Source organism: Balaenoptera acutorostrata, chromosome 19 (genome assembly GCF_949987535.1).
Source record: "Balaenoptera acutorostrata chromosome 19, mBalAcu1.1, whole genome shotgun sequence".
NCBI lineage: Eukaryota > Metazoa > Chordata > Mammalia > Artiodactyla > Balaenopteridae > Balaenoptera > Balaenoptera acutorostrata.
In genome coordinates, this window is record NC_080082.1 from 65,860,759 (window position 1) to 65,877,323 (window position 16,565).

General features: G+C 42.0%; 1 protein-coding gene across 1 annotated transcript; it reads right to left on the reverse strand.

Moving 5' to 3' along the window:
- Positions 1 to 2,723: 2,723 nt before the first annotated feature.
- LOC103008139 (zinc finger protein 211-like) lies at positions 2,724 to 16,199 on the reverse strand. The gene is made up of 3 exons (XM_028164797.2): positions 15,958 to 16,199; positions 14,563 to 14,689; positions 2,724 to 6,489 (listed from the first exon to the last, which is right to left on the reverse strand). Exons 1-3 carry the CDS (start codon positions 15,988 to 15,990, stop codon positions 3,755 to 3,757), a joined length of 2,895 nt encoding a protein of 964 aa, XP_028020598.2. The 5' UTR covers positions 15,991 to 16,199; the 3' UTR covers positions 2,724 to 3,754.
- Positions 16,200 to 16,565: the final 366 nt, after the last annotated feature.

The following is a 16,565-nucleotide window of genomic DNA, read 5'->3' on the forward strand; positions in this document are numbered from 1 at the left end:
AAAATCACTTGGACTAGAGTGCAGAAGGTTAGAACCCCTTACAAGGGAACTGGTTGTGTTTCTGCATCTCCTGTAAGAATAAACCCATAGGGGGACTCGCTGTGCTACTAAGGAGGTGGGGTGGGGGAGGGGAGTCATTCCCTATTTCCTTTTGATCTTGATAGGTTCAGAGTAAAGTACATCAAAATAGCGCATCTTGGCATACAGAATATCTTAAGCTCAAGGAGATTAAGAAAACCACAGAAGCAGAAAGGTCACTATGACCTCCCCCCACTGCTGAAGAGAAAATTGCCAACCGAGATTTCTATATACAGCAAATATGTCCTTCAAGAATGGATGAAACAAAACGATTTGAAATGAGAAAATTAATGCACAATTAACCCAGAAAAATGAACATTAAAAGTTCTATTCAAGGACAATGAACAATGGATTGTAATTCCAGTTGAAAGATCAGTGATGACAGAAGGAATGATAACTGAAGAGAGAAATGCATGTGTTGATTGACATACATGTCACTAATTGTGTAAAGCATTGAGTAATATTTCCTTACAGATTTAGAATGATAGAATCCCTATGCATACCTTGAAAAACATATATTCCTATGGGAAAAATTAATGTTTTAAACCCCTTGTAATATGCAGAACGAAGAAAAAAATGTATTTATAACTCTGTGCTCTAATGTGTTAAATAAGTGATTTTGGGCTTAATAAATAGAATAAAGGTATATATTTTCAAAGCTAGAAGTGAAGAAAATTGAATTACAAATAACTAATAAATAGAGGGTTAAAATTTTTTTAAAGACCAAGATAAAGAACAAGGGGCAGGGGAAGAATTCCACAAAATAAAAGGATATATTTCAACCCAAATATATCAACAATTACATTAAATGGCTTGAAATAAACATTCAAAGTAGCTGTCAGTACTTTTGGATGGCCCTAGACTTCCTTAGCAAGGGATTTAATTTTCATCAAGTGAAGTTCGAGGGCAAGTTTTGAATTTCTATTCAAAGAATAACTAATGTTCCCTGGCAGGCTCAAACACATACAGCTACAGATGCTACAGATACACACCACCACCACAAAAGTTTTCCTATCCAACCTCATCTAACCCTGGCAGGCCCAAGAAAAGCAAGGCCACATAAAACTCATCTACCCAAATAACTGTCAGGGAGTAGTCCTGCCTATTTTTTGTGCCAGGCATTGGAAACTTTGGCTGCAGTTACTCCACATAGCTGACAGCTGATCCAGAAATCTAACAGAACAAGCTAAGCCTCTCAGGCCCACAGATGCAACAGCTCACTCTTGAGGACTGAAGGGAAAAAAATCATTCTCTGGGACTCACCCCATCATCTCAATTATGCATATGTCCTGCCAACTCTGCCTCCTACTAATGTGTCCCAGGTCATCCTGTCCTCACCATCTCCAATGCCACCATCCTGGGCCGGTCCATCATCATAGGGCTCCCGACTACACAAAGGATTCTGTCCTCTCTCCTACATCAGTTCTTCCCTCCTAAGTTCACTCTCCACACAGAAGCCAGAGAGACTTAGAAACAAATAGATGATCACACCATCTTGCTACACCCCTTCTTCAGCCTCCCAGAGTAGTAGGAACAAAATCCAAAGGATATCTCCATAAAGAAGTGATCAAAGGAAACACTGCCAATACTGGGAAAACAGACATCGTGTTTCCTGATATGGTACACTGAAAAGGACAAGGCTGCACTTTCGTATTATCTTGGATGGGAGCAAAACAGAAACAATAAAAACAATAAACCACATAATCTGAATCTATTTATAAGGATATCTTATTGTATATCAAGTGAGGGAAATTTTACAAAATAATTGTCATGTATTGTATAAAAAATACCAAGGGAAAACAACTTGAAGGAAATCAGAGAGATTGTGTCAGAATGGACATTAAAGGGAGATGAGAAATAAATGTAATTTGTGCGACTTTATATGATTCTGGACTGAAAAGACTAGATACAAAGGACATAAATAGGATGCTTGAGATCAGTAGGATGGCAGTTCTCTGCATTACACTGGTATTCCCTAATATGCCAGAGGTCCTCTCTAATGCAGTAAAGAAAATGAACATATAACAACTGGAAAAGAGAAAAGCAAGCTGTCCTTCCTTAACACAAGTCAGTATTTCCACAACTGTCCACCTTCACTAAAGTCCTACTCTGGATACCCTATTTACTCTTTCAACCCATCCCAAACCCCTGTTTTTCCTCAACTGTAACTTGCTCTTTTTCTCCCTTTTCATAGGAGCATCTCATTCTAATATTCCATGAAATCTAATTACCTAGGTGCAGTTTCCATCAACTACAATATTGCTTACATAAGGACTGACTCCCTTTTATGTCTTGGACGTGAATATATCCCATTTACTAGAATATGCCTTACTCACAAGATTGCTGCTATATTTCTTGAGACACTGAACACATATGACAATAGACGTGTGTTCTTCATTTGCATCACTTCGGATAGTTTTTCTAACTCCATTATGTCTTCTTTCCGTTTCATGATTTCTTTGCATAGTATTGTCATTGTAACAATCTTAATTCTTCCAATGCAAGAGCACAGGATATCTTTCCATTTCTTTATCTTCAATCTTCTTCATCAATGTTTTACAGTTTTCTGAATATGTCTTTCAAGCCCTCAGTTAATTTGCTACTAGGTATTTTATTCTTTCTGATGTGATCTGAAGCAATTTTTTTTTTCTTTCTGATAGTTCATTATTAGTGTATAGAAATACAACAGATGTCTGTATATTTGTACTATATCCTATAGCTTTGCTGAATTCGTTAATTAGTTCTAAGAGTTTTGAGGTGGACACTAGGGTTTTCTATATAAAGTATCATGTTATCTGAAAATACTGTTTTACCTCTTACCTTCGAATTTGGATGCTTTTGCTTGTCTGATTGCTGGGGCTAGGTCTTCCAATACTATGTGAAATAGAAGTGGTGGGAGTGGGCATCCTTCTCTTCTTCCTGAATTTAGGGGAAAGCCTTTCAGCTTTCCACCAGTATGATGTTTGCTGTGGGTTTGTCATAAATGGCCTTTATTAAGATATGTTCCCTCTATACCCACCTGGATGGGTTTTCATCATGAATGGATGCTGAATTTTGTCAAATGCTTCTTCTCTGTCTACTGAGATGATCATGTAATTTTTCATCCTTCCTTCTGTTAATGTGGTGTCCTACATTGATTAGTTTTCTCTGTCCTCGGACTGGGTCACATCCACATCCCAAGGTTGAGTCTGTTCCTCGATTTTGGCTGCCCCACATCTACTGCACACCTGTGGCATGGAGTTAGCAGGACCAAATCATTATCAGGTACAAAAGTCGGATCCTTCATAGGAAAGCCATCAATATTTGTTCCCAGTGAAATGACAGTCCTGTCCGGTCACATGCGGGGAGGGGGTGTCCTGAGCAGAACTCTTTGTGTCTGTGTGAGGGTGGCAAGAGGGTTTCCGAATGGACAAAGTGTTGAGTCCCCAAAGCAGGGTAGGGAGTGAGAGAGGAGCGCTGTGACCAGACTCCTCATGGCCTGAACCAGTCAACCTAGCACTGTATCCTAAATCCCTGTCCATTGCTAGGAGTTCACAAGCAGATGACACCCCTTCTCTCACCCTGAGTTTCTTCTCTAGAAATGGTCCATCTGTTGCATGATGACTGCACCTGTTCCTCCCATTATGTTACCATGTCAAACTCCTCTGAACCCCAGTGGCGTCCTTATCAGCTGCATTCATAGGGCATTTTCTCCACGGTGAACTCTCTGATGATGAATTAAGCTGCACTTTTGGATAAAAGATTTACCACATTCTTTGCACTCATGAGGCCTTTCTCCAGTATGGATTTTCCTATGGGTACTGAGGATTTGTCTCTGGCTAAAAGATTTTCCACATTCACTGCACTCATAAGGCCTTTCCCCAGTATGAACACTCTGATGATTTCGGAGGCCAGACCTAGAAGTAAAAGATTTCCTACATTCCTTACACTCATAAGGCCTTTCTCCTGTGTGAACTCTCTGATGATTTTGGAGGCCAGATCTCGCAGTAAAAGATTTCCCACATTCCTTACACTCATAAGGCCTTTCTCCTGTGTGAATTCTCTGATGATTTCGGAGCCCAGCTCTCGCAGTAAAAGATTTCCCACATTCATTACACTCATAAGGCCTTTCTCCTGTGTGAACTCTCTGATGTTTAATAAGGCCAGAAATAACAATAAACAATTTCCCACATTCACGGCACTCATAAGGTCTTTCTCCAGTATGAACTCTCTGGTGATTTCGGAGGCCAGACCTAGCAGTAAACGATTTCCCACATTGGCTGCACTCATAAGGCCTTTCTCCTGTGTGAACTCTCTGGTGTATAAGAAGTTGACATCTATGAATAAAGGACTTCCCACATTCACTGCACACATAAGGCCTTTCTCCTGTGTGAATTCTCTGGTGTATAAGAAGTTGACATCTATGAATAAAAGATTTCCCACATTCACTGCACACATAAGGCCTTTCTCCTGTGTGAACTCTCTGGTGTATAAGAAGTTGACATCTATGGAAAAAGGATTTCCCACATTGGCTGCACTCATAAGGCCTTTCTCCAGTATGAATTCTCTGATGATTTTGGAGGCCAGACCTAGCTGTAAAAGATTTCCCACATTGATTACACTCATAAGGCCTTTCTCCTGTGTGAACTCTCTGGTGTATAAGAAGTTGACATCTATGAATAAAGGATTTCCCACATTCACTGCACTCATAAGGCCTTTCTCCTGTGTGAACTCTCTGGTGTATAAGAAGGTGACATCTATGAATAAAGGATTTTCCACATTCATTGCACTCATAAGGCCTTTCTCCTGTGTGAACTCTCTGATGATTTTGGAGGGCAGACCTAGCTGTAAACGATTTCCCGCATTCATTGCATTCATAAGGCCTTTCTCCTGTGTGAACTCTCTGGTGTATAAGAAGTTGACATCTATGGATAAAGGATTTCCCACATTGGCTGCACTCATAAGGTCTTTCTCCAGTATGAATTCTCTGATGATTTTGGAGGCCAGACCTAGCTGTAAAAGATTTCCCACATTGGCTGCACTCATAAGGCCTTTCTCCTGTGTGAACTCTCTGGTGTATAAGAAGTTGACATCTATGGATAAAGGACTTCCGACACTGGCTGCACTCATAAGGCCTCTCTCCAGTATGAATTCTCTGATGATTTTGGAGGGCAGACCTAGCTGTAAAAGATTTCCCACATTCACTGCACTCATAAGGTCTTTCTCCTGTGTGAACTCTCTGGTGTATAAGAAGTTGACATCTATGGATAAAGGATTTCTCACATTGGCTGCACTCATAAGGCCTTTCTCCAGTATGAATTCTCTGATGATTTTGCAGGACAGACCTAACTGTAAAAGATTTCCCACATTCACTGCACTCATAAGGCCTTTCTCCTGTGTGAACTCTCTGGTGTATAAGAAGTTGACATCTATGAATAAAGGATTTCCCACATTCACTGCACTCATAAGGCCTTTCTCCTGTGTGGACTCTCTGGTGTATAAAAAGTTGACATCTATGGATAAAGGATTTCCCACATTCACTGCACTCATAAGGCCTTTCTCCTGTGTGAACTCTCTTATGTTGAAGGAAATTGGACTTTTTGCTAAAAGATTTTCCACATTCACTGCATTCATAATGCTTTTCTCCAGTGTGAACTCTCTGATGTTGAATGAAGCTGGACCTCTGGAGAAAAGATTTAGCACATTTCTTGCATGCATAAGGCTTTTCTCCAGTGTGGATCTTCCTATGCACACTGAGGTGGTGGCTTCGGCTAAAGGATTTTCCGCATTCGCTGCACTCATAAGGCTTTCCTCCAGTGTGAACTCTCTGGTGCTGCATAAGATTACAACTTTGGGTGCAGGCTTTCCCACATTTGCTGCACTCACAGAACCCTTCACTAGTGACGACTCTCTCACACATATCTGTGTGGCTGGAGGCTTTCTTGCCTTCTCCCCAGCTCCGATTAATTGTTCCACTGTGAAAAACAGCTTCACACTCGTGACTGTTGTTTCGTTCCTTCCTGATATTACTGGCCTGTTGCTGAAGTCCCATGTTGGCTGCTAATTTCTTCCCAATTTCACTGTACACAGAGAGATTCCCTGAAGCGTAGACTGTGAAGCTCTTCAAAAATGCAAGTCTCCCCACATCACATCGGAAGGGTTTCTCTCTAATGTGCTGCTTCCGGTGCTGTTGAAGGTTTGCAGTGAAATAGAACTGTTTCCCACATGCCCCACATGTGTATGCTTTCTGGCCCCTATTTGTTCCCTGCTCTTCAGCCAAGTGCAAAATGTCTCTCAAGACTGGGACGCACATCTTACAAGGCTGGGCCTTCTCAGGAGATGAACCTGCCCTGGGGGTCCTAATCTGTGATACTCCCTCCACACATATGTTCTCTTCAGAAGGTGTCTCTTCATCGACTCCACGCCAAGAACCTGAAAACAAAGACGTGATGGTGAAATTCATGTTGACGTTGTTGGATGGGGGTGACACCATCACAACTGTATGTCTGACACATGAAAGAACCAATCCATGGGACTGTGTTCAGCAAATGGAGTTGGGGTCAAATTGAGGATGCAGCTGTTCTGCATTATTGGGACTTAAGGTCACAGAATTGAGGAGGCCTCACCAAGCATAGGACACAAGGACTGGATGTGGCCCAAGGGTGAAAGGCATGTTCTACAATTCACTCCTCTGTCAATGGCTTTCACCAGGACCACATCTGCTGCTGATCTGTGATACTGTGCACAAGTATATGCCCATGCACCAGAAAATCCGACTGAAACAGTAGCTGGTATTCATGGAAAATTAAAGTATACCTGCCTGATGCCATTCAACGATACCTGCACAATGTCATAAAGTACTATAGAGAAAACAATGTAAAGACTACATGAGAGAAGTGGCTTAGAGAGGTGGTAGGGAATAAATCCCAGGCTGCAGCCAGAATAAAAATGAGTAGTCGTAGAAATGACAAGTTGGCAGAGTACCAAGAATGGAGAAAAGACAAAAGAAGTGGTTTGGGGCCAGTGGCAATTGGGGCTAAAACACCAGTCACACAAGATATGTTCCTGATATGACTTAAAACACAGACCTGATATCAAGCCCTCCCCCAGCTGCCATTCATCTTGGCCAGACTACCTGTGAGCTCTTTTTGCTGAGACCAGAGTCATGTCCATCCTGTGAAGCCCCAAGGACTCTCCATCCCCAGTTGAACAACTACATGGGACACAAATGACACAAGGCCTAATGGAATGTCAGGATGGGTGAGTGGCCAATACGAACCCAGAGGAACTAAGCACATAACAGACAAAAGAACGATATTTAAATACTACAAACAGAAACGTCAGTGGAGCCAGAGGGAAGGATGTACAGTGGATGGAGTACAAAATGCTAGGAAACAAAATGGAAACAAAATGTTAGGTGTTTTTCTCCCCACCTGAAAAACAGGGGATGGGTTAGGAATCCATCTCCCTACGTGAAAAACACTGGATGGAGTAAAAGGTGTTAGGAATCCACTCCCAATCTGAACAACAGTGGATGGAGTACAAGGTGTTATGAATCCGTCTCCCCACCTGATTTTAAGGGCCAGTGTCTCTTTTCCTACTCTTCATTTTTCTGGTTTTTCGCTTTTGAAGAGTGAGATATTTAAAGACTAACATTCAAAATCAGCCATCAAAAGTCATAGTGCACCCCCAAGAAAGGCACAGTGAAAACCCCTTAAGTTTACACCTCATGTTGATATCCAGGAAAGAGTCACCTGAAAACTTCAACAACAAAGAGAAGCCCCCACCAGCAAACCCTTGTTAAAGTGAATACAGGATCTCCAGAGTTACCATATTATAAGATACAAATGCTCAGTTTTCAATGACAAAAACTCACAAGACATACAAAGAAACAGGAATGTATGATGCAAAGGAAAATAACAAATCAACCGCAACTATAACTTATAAACAGGTACACAAAAAATAGATGGTGAACTAACTAGAAAGACTTAAAAACAACTGACTAAAGGATGTTCAAATAGCTAAAAAAAACAAAAAACAAAAAACAGGTGTACAGAAAAAAAAATGTTGCCTGAACAAATTGGGAATAACAATAAAGAAAGAGAAAGTATAAGTATTGTAAAAATGGAAATTTGGGAACTGAAAAGTACAATTGCTAAAAAAAAAAACAGGTGTACAGAAAAAAGTGTTGCCTGAACAAAGTAGGAATAACAATAAAGAGATAGAAAGTATAAGTATTGTAAAAAAGGAAATTTGGGAACTGAAAAGTACAATTGCTGAAGTGGAAAAAAAAAAAACACTAGAGGGATTTGAAACAGAAAAACATAGCACACTTATGGATTGATATGAATAGGAACATCCAAAAATCTAAGTAAACTCCAAGCAGAATAGACTGTGAGAGCCATACTGCAGCACATTATAATAAAACTGTTGAAATGCAGAGACAAAGAATCTTGAAATCAGCAAGAGAAGTGACTCATTCCAGACAAGGGATCCCCAAGAAGGTTATCAGCACATTTCTAATCAGAAATCTGGCCAGAAAGCAGTGGGCTGATATATTTAAATTGTTGAAGGAAAACAATATGTCAACCAATAACCCTGCAGCAGGGAAACATCCTTCAAAAACTAAGGAAAATTAACATATTCCAACGTAAACAAAAGCTAAAGAAGTTCTTTAACACTAGCCTTGCCTTGCAGCAAATGCTAAATGGAGTCTTTCAGGTTGAAATGAAAAAAACACTAAATGGTAATTCAAAGTTATTTGAAAATAATGATCTCTGATAAAGGTAAATCCATAGAAAATTATAAAAGCTACTGCGATTGTAAGTTTATAACAGCACTTTTTCTTTTTCTACCTGATTGCACAGAATAATGCATTTAAAGAAACCGTAGTCTCTGGTTAAACACACTGCATACAAGTATGTAATTTTGTAAAATCAATACTAGAAAATGGTGGGGATAGAGCACTACAGAAGGAGAGATGTTTTTGTAATGTTATTGATGGTAAGCTGGTGTAAATTAAAATTAGTATGTTGGTAGGTTTAGGATATAAAATGCAATCCCCATGGTAACTACAAATAATCATATAATGTACACAAAGGAAATGAAAAGACAATTAAAACATATCACTAAACAAATTTAAATACAAAAGGAGAAAATAACAAAAAAATAAGGACCAACAAGCTCTAAGGCATACAGAAAACAAAGAGCAAAATGACAAAAATACCTCTTGTCAGTAATTGCTCTAAATGTGAATGGATTAAACTCTCAAAGCAAAAGACAGACTGACAGATTTTTTTAAATGATCCAACTGTATGCTGTTGACAAAAGTCAATTAAATTGAAAATGAAAGGTTAGAAAAAGATATTTCATGCAAATAGTAACCAAAAGAACACAGGGGTGGCTATTATTCATATCAAACAATAAAGAAATCTAGGGACTTCCCTGGTGGTGCAGTGGTTGGGAATCTGCCTGCCAATGTAGGGGACACAGGTTTGATCCCTTGTCTGGGAAGATTCCACATGCCGTGGAGCAACTAAGCCCATGCGCCACAACTAATGAGTCCACGTGCCACAACTACTGAAGCCCACACGCCTAGAGCCTGTGCTGTGCAATGAGAAGCCACCACAATGAAAAGCCCACGTGCCGCAACGAAGACCCAATGCAGCCAAAAATAAATACATAAAATAAATAAATTTTTTTAAAAAAGACCCAACGCAGCCAAACATAAATAAATAAAAAAATAAAAATAAGTATACATATTTACACACCTCATAATAGACCATAAAAAGATATAAAGCAAAACCTGACAGAACTGAAAAGAGAAACAGTTCTACTATAGTATGGGGACACTTCAATGCTCTGCTCTCAGCAATAGACAGGAACAATAGTTTAAATTAGATTAAGATCATACAAACTGTCCTCTCCAACTGAAACAGAATGAAGATAGAGATCAATCACATATGGAAAACTTAAATATCCACAAATTTCTGGAAATTAAACAACATGTTTTGAAACAACCAATAAGTCCATGAAAAAAAAACTCACACAGGAAACTAGAAAATACTTAAGAGACTAAAGAAAACAATAATATAACATACTAAAACTTATAGGATGCCACAAAAGCAGTACTAAGGAGAAAATTTACATCTATAAATGCTTACATATAAACAAAGAAATATCATCAATCAACAACTTACCTTTACAACTTGAGGAACTACAAAACAAACAAACTAAACAAAGCCTTCTGAAAAAGGAAATGATGAAGATTAGAAAAACAAAATAGCCAGAACATTCTGTTCTTAACAAAGCCTGCCCTCAGTAGAAACTACTTAACCAGAGCCTAACCTACTGTCATTTTATCAGAGCCTAACTTACCTGGGAAAGAGGAAATACTGAACTACAGCCCCCAATACCCATCCTGTCCCAACTAAGGGAGGGAAAATTAAATTGAGAAGAAGTTGTGAAGTTCAGGATCCAGACACACAGGCTCATTAAAAGATTGAAAATTAAATATAATATGAATGCTAACAGCAACATGCATGCTTCCACTCTCCACATCTTACCAACACATCAATAAAAGCCTATCTACAATGGTTCCTTTTAGGCAATACATCATGCCAGTTACAAAGAAAAAAATTACAGGGCCAACTAAAAGGCAAAAAAACAAATTTTGAAAAGGCAAAGGAAACTTCAGAACTAGAATCATGTATCATAGGGAGGGACTTCTCTAGGGATCCAGCGGTTAAGTCTCCACAGTTCCACTGTAAGGGGCACTGGTTCGATCCCTGGTAAGGGAACTAAGATCTTGCATGCCAGGAAGGGAAGGGAGGGGAGGGGAGGGGAGGGGATAGGAAGGGAGGGGAGGAAGAAAGAAAAGAGGGAGGGTGGGAGGGATATCACAGGGATGTTGGAATGATCAAATTGGTAATGTAAAACAATTATGATTAATATGCTAATTAATGCCTGCTAATGGATAAAGCAGACAACATATAAGACAAGAAAGGCAATGCAAGCAGAGATGAAAATTCTAATAAAGAACCAAAAGGAAATGCTAGAGATCAGAAAGAACAGAAGAGGAATGAAGAATGAATAGGATGGGCTTATTAAGACTGGACACAACTCAGGAAAGAATCTCTCAGCTTGAGGTTCTTGTAGTAGAAACTTCTAAAACTGAAAAACAAAGAGAAAAAGGACTAAAAAAAAAAAAGAATATCTAAAAACTGTATAATACCTGCAAATGCTTTAACATACATATATAGAAACATCAAAAGGAAAAAAAGAATAAGGAATAGAAAAAATATTTGAAGCAATAATGATGGAGAATTTCCACCAAGTTGTCAGACACCAACCCACAGATTCAGGAAGCTCAGAGAACATCAAGCAGGTTTAATGCCAAAAAACTACACCTAAGCTGGGGCTTCCCTGGTGGCACATTGGTTAAGAACCCACCTTCCAATGCAGGGGACACAGGTTCGAGCCCTGGTCCAGGAAGATCCCACATGCTGTGGAGCAACTAAGCCTGTGTGCCACAACTACTGAGCCTGCACTTTAGAGCCTGCAAGCCACAACTACTGACCCCACGTGCTACAACTACTGAAGCCTGTGAACCTAGAGCCCGTGCTCCGCAACAAGAGAAGCCACGACAATGAGAAGCCCGCACACCGCGATGAAGAGTAGCCCCCGCTCACCGCAACTAGAGAAAGCCCGCGCACAGAAATGAAGACCCAACACAGCCATAAATAAATAAATATATTAAAAAAAAAAAACTACACCTAAGCATATCACATTCAAATACAGAAGAAAAAAAAAAATCCCAAAAGAAACCAGAGGAATAAACACTTTAGTCATGGGGAAGCAACAAAAAGAATAACATCTGAATTTTCAGAAATCATGCAAACAAGAAGAGAAAGGAGTGAAACATTTAAAGTTTGGGGTGGGGGTGGGGGTGGGGTGGCCAATGTCAGCCTAGAATTCAGAATGCAATAAAATTACTCTTCAACAGTGATGGTGAAATAAACACTTTCTTAGATGCACAAAAATCATGCGAATTCATTTAAAAAAGTTCTTTAGAGAGATGGAAAATAATACAGATCAGAAATTTGGGCTTCACAGAGAAAGAAAGAGCATTGTAGAATTTTAAAAGTTTCACTGACATATAACTGATGTGGAACATTTTATTTGTTTAAGCTGTACAACATAATTTGATATGTGTATACATTGTGCAATGATTACAATAAGGTTAGTTAACACCACAATACAATTTTTTTCTTCTGATGAGAACTTTTAGGATTTACTCTCTTAGCAAATTTGAAATACACCATACAGTATAATTAACTATAATCACTAAGCTCTGCATTACATCCCCGGGACTTATTCACGTTACAACTAGAAGTCTGTAGCTTCTGACACCATTCACGCATCTCATCTAACCCTGTTCGCCCATCCCCTACTCTGGCAACCGCTAATTTCTGTGCTGTCTCTGAGTTTGGGGGGGGTGTGTGTGTGTGGTTTTTTTTTTTTCTTTAAAGATTCCAGGGACTTCTCCAGTTGTCCAGTGGTAAAGAATGTGCCTTCCAATGCAGGGGATGCAGGTTCGATTACCTGGTCGGGAAACTAAAATCTGACATTCTGTGGGAAAACTAAGCACGCACGCCACAACTACTGAGCTCGCACGCCTCAACTAGAGACTCTGTGTGCCACAACTACAGAGCCCACAAACCCTGGAACCTGTGCACCACATCTAGAGAAGAGAAAAACCTGCACACCACAACTAGAGAGAAGCTTGTGCTGCAACGAAGAGCCTGAGCGTCCCAACGAAAGATCCTGCATGCCTCGATGAAGATCCCGCGTGCTGCAACTAAGACTCGTCACAGCCAAAAGGAAAAGATTCCACATGTATGTGTAATTATGGAGTACAACTGACTCTTGAACAACATGGGTTAGAACTGCATGGGTCCACTTACACATGGTTATGTTTAATTAAATAAACACAGCACCACATGATCTGTAGTTGAATGAATCCACAAATGCGAAACTTCAGAATCACAGGGCTGACTGTGAAACTTCATCATCTGCAGATTTCAGTATATGCAGGGGCTCCTGGAATCAATCCTCTCTGGAAACTGGCAAACAACTGTATTTGTCTTTCCCTGTCAGACTTATTTCACTTAGCATAATGCTCTCAAGGTCCATCCATGTTATTACAAATGGCAGAATTTCTTTCTTTTTTAATAGTTGAACAATATTGAATAGTGTTCCATATACAGCACATTTGTTACCTGTTCATCCATCAATGGACACTTAGGTTCTTTTCATGTGTTGGATATTGTAAATAACGCTGCAATAAACAGGGGGTACAGATATATATATATTTTTTTAATATATTTATTTATTTATTTTTGGCTGCTTTGGGTCTTCGTTGCTGCACACAGGCTTTCTCTAGTTGTGGCGAGCTGGGGCTACTCTTTGTTGTGGTGCATGGGTTTCTCATTGCGGTGGCTTCTCTTGTTGCGGAGCACGGGCTCTAGGCACAGGGGCTTCAGTAGTTGTGGCACGCGGGCTTCAGTAGTTGTGGCTCACGGGCTCTAGAGCGCAAGCTCAGTAGTTGTGACACACGGGCTTAGCTGCCCTGCAGCATGTGGGATCTTACCAGACCAGGGCTCGAACCTGTATCCCCTGCATTGGCAGGTGGATTCTTAACCACTGCGCCACCAAGGAAGTCCCCAGATATTTTTTTGATATGATGATCTCACACCCTTTGGATAAACACACAGAGGTGGAATTGCTGGATCATACCGTAGTTCCTTAATTAATATTTTAAGGACTTCCCTGTGGTGCAGTGGTTAAGAACCTGCCTGCCAATGCAGGGGACATGGGTTCGATCCCTGAGCCGGGAAGATCCCACATGCCGCGGAGCAACTAAGCCCATGCACTGCAACTACTGATCCTGCGCTATAGAGCCTGCACGCCACAACTACTGAAGCTCACACGCCTAGAACACCTGCTCTGCAACAAGAGAAGCCACTACAATGAGAAGCCCATGCACCACAAAGAACAGTAGCTCCCACTCGGCTCAACTAGAGAAAGCCCACTCTCAATGAAGACCCAATGTAGCCATAAATAAATAAATAGATAGACAGATAGATAGATAGATAGATAAATAAATAATGTCGGGTGCAGGAATGGAGCAACCTTTGGGTAGTATGGATCCGTACCCTCACTTGGCCCAAGAGAGGGCAAGCAAGGAGGGATCTCTAAAGCGGACTGCAACACTGCTGAACCTGAATGGTCACCTGCAAGACTTTGGGGCTACAAGTTTCATGGCACTAAGGAGTAGGGATGCACTCTGCCTAGCCATTGTAACCACAGCACATAACCGCAGCACGTAACTTTAAGAAGAAAGCAGTGCCCATGGTCCAGATTTGAGAAGGACAGAACTACCTTGGGGAAAAGGAGAAAGGCAGAGCCTAGCTCAGAGGATGGGGATGGGTGTGAGGGCCTTACCCAGCATGCAGACAAGGGCAAAGTTCTCCAGCATGACATCAAGGTACAGGTGTATCTGAACCTCATCAAGAAGACACCATTCCTCGCAGGAGAAGTACACGGCCACATCCTCAAAGGTCACACTGCCCTGGTATAACAGGGACAAATATAACCATGAACAGTCTCATTCCTGAAAACCCACAGTCCATCTTCCCACACATTTCCCCTACCGCCCAACCAGATGGAGCCTCTCAAGACCTGGGGAAGAGAACCGCCCTCCTTTGATCTGAACCTCCCATTGCCTCCAGAATACACAGGTAGTCATTTCAAGTCTAACTCCAGTTCTTCCCTGTTTATTTCCATCAGAAAAAAGGAGACCTGCACTTACCTAAACAAGCTCAGCCTCACCTCAAAACACTGCCACAGGGACTTCCCTCGTGGTCCAGTGGTTAAGGCTACGAGTTTCCACTTCAGGGGGCACAGGTTCAATCCCTGGTGGGAGAACTAAGGATCCCGCATGACGTGTGGTGTGGCCAAAAAAAAAACATTAAAAAAACAACGCCACATACTGGTACCGGTTCCAGGAGTAACCTTCCACACCTCCTTCCATCAGTGGTGGGAAACTAGAACCCCCTCCACAAAAGCTGGCCTGCACTCAGGAAACCAAGCATGGGGTTGTCCAGGGTCCCCAAACCAAAGTGCTGGGAGAATGGCAGGTGAAGAACCCTAAGACACCTCAAATACACAGAATGTGTGCGTGGGGCGTGAGAACAAGTGAGGGACTGGGACAACCTCCACTTGCCCAAAGTGCTTCTCCAGCCCATGGAATCTGTGGGAAAAGGCAGGCAATGGAGGAAAGTGACCTAGGCAGTGCTTCAGGGGCTCACACCTTCCCTGGACCTGTGCCCAGTACCAGAGCCAGGTAAACTCTGGCTGACTTGCTAACCTCTCCTCTGTGCCTCCATCCTCAGTGCTCCCACTTACCAGTTGTGACCCTGAAAAAACCCACAACTTCCCTCTGCCTCAATGTCCTCATCACTGCCCTACATTCTGCTTTCCGTTGAACACTTTGGAGAATTTTTAAAAGCCTAGCTCAGATTGTGCCCTTCCTTTGCTCAAAACTCTCCACCGCTCCCAGGGCCCTAAGAAGAGAAACACAACCACTCATCTACCACTCCAAGTGCAGCCTGGCCTCAAACTGCGTTCCTCGCAGAAACAAGATGGACTCCGGGCTCCCGAATATTCCCGCTTCAGTTGTATCTCCAAGCCTCACTCAAACCACATTACAACGGTGGTCAGAAAGAGGGACGCCACCCCTGCAGGCCTCACCGTCCTGGACCAGACGCCTCTCACTCAGGGGTTTCGTATTTGGGTGGGGAAACGGGCAGGGGAGAACCCGGAGCCCGCAGCATTTACCTGAGCCGGGTCCCTCAGCGCAGCCGCCGCCATCGGAGCTCCTGGGCGGAGAGGAGTGGCGACAGTCGAGGGATCCGGTCGGACTTTGTACCGATGCACCCCGCAGGCGGCGGTGTCCCCAACAGTCAGGCCGTCCCTTTGCAGTGTGTACAAAGCCTCCTCCTGCGTCTTCTTAGCCCGTCACCTCGGTCCCATCACCGCACACTCCGACCTTCCGACTAGCTCCACGATCAAAATGGGCGCCACGAGGACGCCGGAAGTTCTTCTCCCGGAGGTTCGCCCTCCCGGAAATGCCCCCTTCCTGGATTTTCATTGGATGAACGTCGCTGCCCTAGCGCAAACTCTTCTGGGTAATGTAGTGCCAAGGTCTCAGGGAAGGTCACCCCGCACCTGAATCGCCGGGAGAAAGACAAGCTGCACCAAGGAAGCACTGGAAAATGACCTCTAGGGCGGGAAAGGGGCTCCTATCTTCTTAAGGGAGCGGGGAAGATTTGTTGTTCTTTTTCTAATTCTCATAGATAGTAGTTTAGGGGCTCCAATCTTCTTAAGGGGGAAGGGAACCTTTGTCGTTCTTCTTTTTCTAATTCTCATAGGTAGGAGGTTAGGCT